The sequence below is a fragment of the Plasmodium reichenowi genome, chromosome 11 (assembly GCF_001601855.1).
Source record: "Plasmodium reichenowi strain SY57 chromosome 11, whole genome shotgun sequence".
Classification (NCBI taxonomy): domain Eukaryota; phylum Apicomplexa; class Aconoidasida; order Haemosporida; family Plasmodiidae; genus Plasmodium; species Plasmodium reichenowi.
The window spans coordinates 804,562-809,579 of record NC_033656.1 but is presented as its reverse complement, the minus strand read 5'-3'; the positions used below and the strand labels follow the sequence as shown (position 1 = coordinate 809,579).

The 5,018-nt window shown below is 17.3% G+C and overlaps 1 protein-coding gene across 1 annotated transcript in view; it reads left to right on the top strand.

The window, feature by feature from the left end:
- Window positions 1-1,898: 1,898 nt before the first annotated feature.
- Window positions 1,899-5,018, top strand: part of PRSY57_1121400 (hypothetical protein) — a gene marked incomplete at both ends in the record, with an annotated part of 7,902 nt that continues 4,782 nt past the window's right edge. Inside the window, one exon of the mRNA XM_012908178.2 lies at window positions 1,899-5,018. This exon is cut by the window's right edge and continues 4,782 nt beyond it. Coding sequence (XP_012763632.2) covers window positions 1,899-5,018 — 3,120 coding nt within the window.

Genomic DNA, 5,018 nt, shown 5'->3' with positions numbered 1-5,018 from the left:
TTATAAAAAATATATATAAGAAAAATAAAAAGTATAAATAAATTAATTATTTAAAAAAAAAAAAAAAAAAAAAAAAAAAAAAAAAAAAAAAAAAAAAAAAAAGAAAGAAAGAAAAGAAAAAAGAACCAAAAAAATACGTCCTTCCAGAAATATATATATATATATATATATATATATATGTATGTATATTTTTTTTTTAGTATCCTTTTTTATCATCCATATGAATAAAAAAATCTTTTTTTATATATAAATCTATATATAACAAGACATGTAATTTTTAGTTTTAAAAATTATATAATGCTGAACCATACATATTTCTATATTAAATGTATACAAAATGATTTTACAAAAATATATATTTCCGTATTATTATTTTTTTTTTTTTTTTTTCGTATTTTTAATAAAACAATAACAACCGATGGTGTGTTTTATTGTGCTACTACAATAAAGCATACAACAACCATATATACCTTTCAAAAAATAAAGCAGAAAAAATTAAAATAAGAAATAAATATAAAACATTACTGATATAATGTATTAAGTTTGCAAAAATATAAATATATATATATATATATATATATACATATAATAGAACATGAAATATATTCATCCCAATACCAAGAAGTTATAAGACTAAAAAGTTATATATAAACAAATTTTCCTTTTATTTTTTTTAAAGTTCATTAAAAAAAAAAAAAATTAAATTAAGTTGAATTTTCATAAATATTTACAAATTCAAATTTACTTTCAAGATATTGTTAAAAAAAAAAAAAAATGAGGTAAAATGTTTATTTTGTGATAAAAAAAAAATCAGGCAAAATGTTTATATTGGGATAAAAAAAAAATCAGGCAAAATGTTTATTTTATGATAAAAAAAAAAAAAAAAAAAAAAAGGTAAACATTATCTTAAAAAAATATAAAACATGAGATGAATTATTTTAATAAAAGTGAATATGTAATATCGTATAAAAGAATATTATATAATATATATATATATAAATATATATATATATTTTTTTTTTGTTTATATAAGCATATATTTTATATATTATAATGAATGAAAATATTATCAAGTAAAACATATATTGTATTTAATATATTACGCGTATAAAAATATTTATATAAATTATCATCATACTTTAATATATATTTCTTATAACATAATAAATATATATATAATATATATATATATAATAAATATATATTTCTTGCGTTCCAATATCATATCAATTATATATAATATAGATAGGAATTTTTTATAATATGAATATATTTTATATGAATATTTTTTAATATATTTATATATATATTATTATATTACGGTATGATTTTTTTTTTTCTTTTAATTTATATTTTTTTCATATAATTTTTTTTTTTTTTGTGATTTAAAATGAAAGAAAAAACATTCTTTTATATATGATTGGATGGTATATATTTGGAATTAATAAAATAAATATAATTTAAGATGGTATTTAAAAAAATTGATAAATTATGTTTATAATAAAAAATATATATATTATAAATATTATATATTTTTATATATTTATATTCATTTCCTTTTAAGAAATGGATGATATTGATATAAATGATAAACCATTTTATTTATATATAATATAAAGAAATATATATAATATATAATATATATATTTATATATTATAAGAATTATATTTTTTATATGTAAAATTTCACTTTTTCCTTTTTTATCATGTTCAAAATGATATTTATTCAACTATATATATATAATATATAATGTTATATTAAAATTATACGTATATATATACATATATATATATATATATATATATATATATATTTATATGTATACGTTTATTATATAATATGTATATAATATATATATATAAGGGAACATAAAAAAAGGGAAAAACAAACAGAAAAGATGAAAAGAAATAAAAATGATGATAATAACTACAGTGACGCAAAGAGTAAAGAAAACCAAAATAAAAATATAAAAAGATATGATGATAAAAAAAAAAATGGTGATAAGAAAAAATGCAAAAACAAAAATATAAATAAAAGTAACAGAGGAATAAACAAAATATTGATAAGATCATTAAGAAAAAAGTTAAAGAGTAACTTAAATAAATTAAATGAACAACATGAATATTTAAAACAAATTTTGAAAAATATAAATTATTTAAAATTTGATCATGAAAAGGAACGGCAAGAATATTATAATGAATTAAAAAATATTTCTAAAGAATTAAAATATGCTTATGAAATAAATAATGATGATATAGCATTATTAAAAATTGAAAGAGATTTAATTAAATCTGAATTTACAAAAAGTAGGAAAAGCTTAAAAATATTTAATTATCACATTCCTGAAGAATGTCTAGAAGATGAAGATATGATGGGATGTGAAAAAGAAAAAATTGGAAAATGTGAAAAGCGGAAAAAGAAAAAAAGAAGAAATAATACAAATAATTCTCAAAATTATATTAATTCATTAACACCTTTACAAAATTTCCATGCGAATACTTTATGTGTGAAATGTAAATGTGACCATCATCGCTTTTCAGCTGAATATTTAAATATAAAAAATTCAGTAGTTCTGGATTTATTTAATACATTATCAAAAAATAAATATTTTAAAGAAACAAATATATGTGAACAAAGTTTTTTTTATCAACAAAGTAATCGAATATATAAACAAGAAAAAAAAAAGTTAATAAAAAATGGTATGTTACCTTGTTCGTTTCTTTTGAAGAAGAAAAATAAGGTACAACCCAAAAATAACAAGGAAGAGAACCAAAACCAATTTACTGGGCATTTCTCGAACTTGTGTGAAGAAAAGGAGAATATTAAAACTGTACAGTCTATTGAAGATAATAATGAACATAAGGTAACAAATAATTATGAACTGAGAAAATGTGACATATTAAATGATCATATATCCAACGTTCATATAATTAATGGAGATAAAGTAGTAAATCATGATAATATGTTAAATGATAATCATCTGACAAATTATGACAATACAATGAATAATAACAATAATAATAATAATAATAATAATAATAATAATAATAATAATAATAACAATAATAATAATAATAATAATAATAATAATAATAATAATAATAACAATAATAATAATAATAATAATAATAATAATAATAATAATAATAGTTGGAGTAATAATTTTTGTGCGTTTAAATATTCGAATGAAAAGTACTCAAATAACAGATACGGAAGTCATTCAAATAAAACGTGGAATGACAGCAATAATGTTAATAATTATATATCTAATATGTTATGTGAAAATAATAAAAATAAAGTATATTGGTTCGATATGAATAAATGTATAAACAAAGATATAAAGAAATATAATGTAAGAAATAATATACATAATATGTTACACTTCTTTACTAGTATAAGTAAAGTATATTATTGTGAAGTTGTTAATAAAAAAAGAGAAAAAATTTTAAGTAATGATGATTATAAAAATAATTCAATGGAGAAATTTTATGACTATGTATTTGCCGATGATTCATGTGATGTCTTATCTAATGATGATATGGCTTCTGAACAAAATAACAATATTAACAACAACAATAATAATAATGATAACAATGATGATAACAATATTAACAAAAACAACAGCAATAATAATAATAATAATGATAACATTAATAATAATAATAATATATCTTTTTCCAATAATGAAGATTATTACAATAATGAATCGAGAAATAATTATATCTATATATATATTAAAAGAGAATATATTCCAGAGTATTTATTAAATATTAAAAAAAAAATTAAATTAATTTTACTTTTTTCTTCAAATGATATAGATAATAATGTTCATAATAAAAATTGCCCTTTTTATTCAAAGAAAAAACACGATAATGACCAAAAGAAGAATTATGATAATGAATTATATGATAGTAATAATATTTATTGTAATTATTGTAATAATTGTGTTGAAGATAATGTTAATTACTATATAAACCCTGAACAAAAGAAGAAAAGAGGTAGACTTAATAGTAAAAAGAAAAATATACAGAAATGTGAGAAGAAATATAAACTGAAAAAAAAAATGCACCTGAATTTTATTGATTATATTAAAAAGGAAGAGAGAGAAAAGAGAAAAAAGCAAAAACAAGATGAACAACAAGTGAAAAGGAAAATGCAAACAAAAATAGAAAAACATAATGATAGTAAAGAAGATGATATGTATGACCCACCGTATGAAAATGACGATGACGATGACGATGACGATGATGATGATTTAAATAAAAAAAATATATATCCAAAAAAAAGTTGCCCATTTGGTTTTATATGTAAATATAAACACTTCTTTAATAAAGTTAAGAAAAATAAAATGAAAAGACGAACCGTAAAGAAACATATTAAATATGATCACGATAATGATTATGATCATATAGGATTAGATGACAATGTATTATATAATAATATCATATTAAATTTTTTGAACAAACTAAATATAGAAGAAGAAAATGAGAAGTATCATTATTTTTATGTTCATAATATTGAATATGATAATTCGAAATATGATATTGTAAGTATTAGAAAAGATATGGAAAGAATTCTAAGAAAAAAGGAAAAAAAAAAAATTACATCCTTTTCACCCGTGCTATTATTAAATTATGTAAATAAAAAATATTCCTTTATTAAAATTATAAAGAAGGAAAAGAAAAAAGAAAAAAAAAGTATAAATAAAAATAAATACATGAATGATGAAGATAATATTAATAATATTAATGAACACAATAATAATTCAAATGAGAATGTTATCAAAAAAAAAAGAGGCAGAGGAAGAAAAAGAAAAAATCCATTACCAAATGAAAAACAAACAGAAGGGGATAATAATTTATTAAATAATAATGAAGAAGAAAAGGGTGAAAACCAAAAAAAAAAAAAAAAAAAAAAAGAAAAGAAAAATATAGAAGAAAAAAATAACTCAACATTTTATAATAATAATAATAATAATAGTAATAATAACAAAATGAAAGAATATAAAAATAAGAAA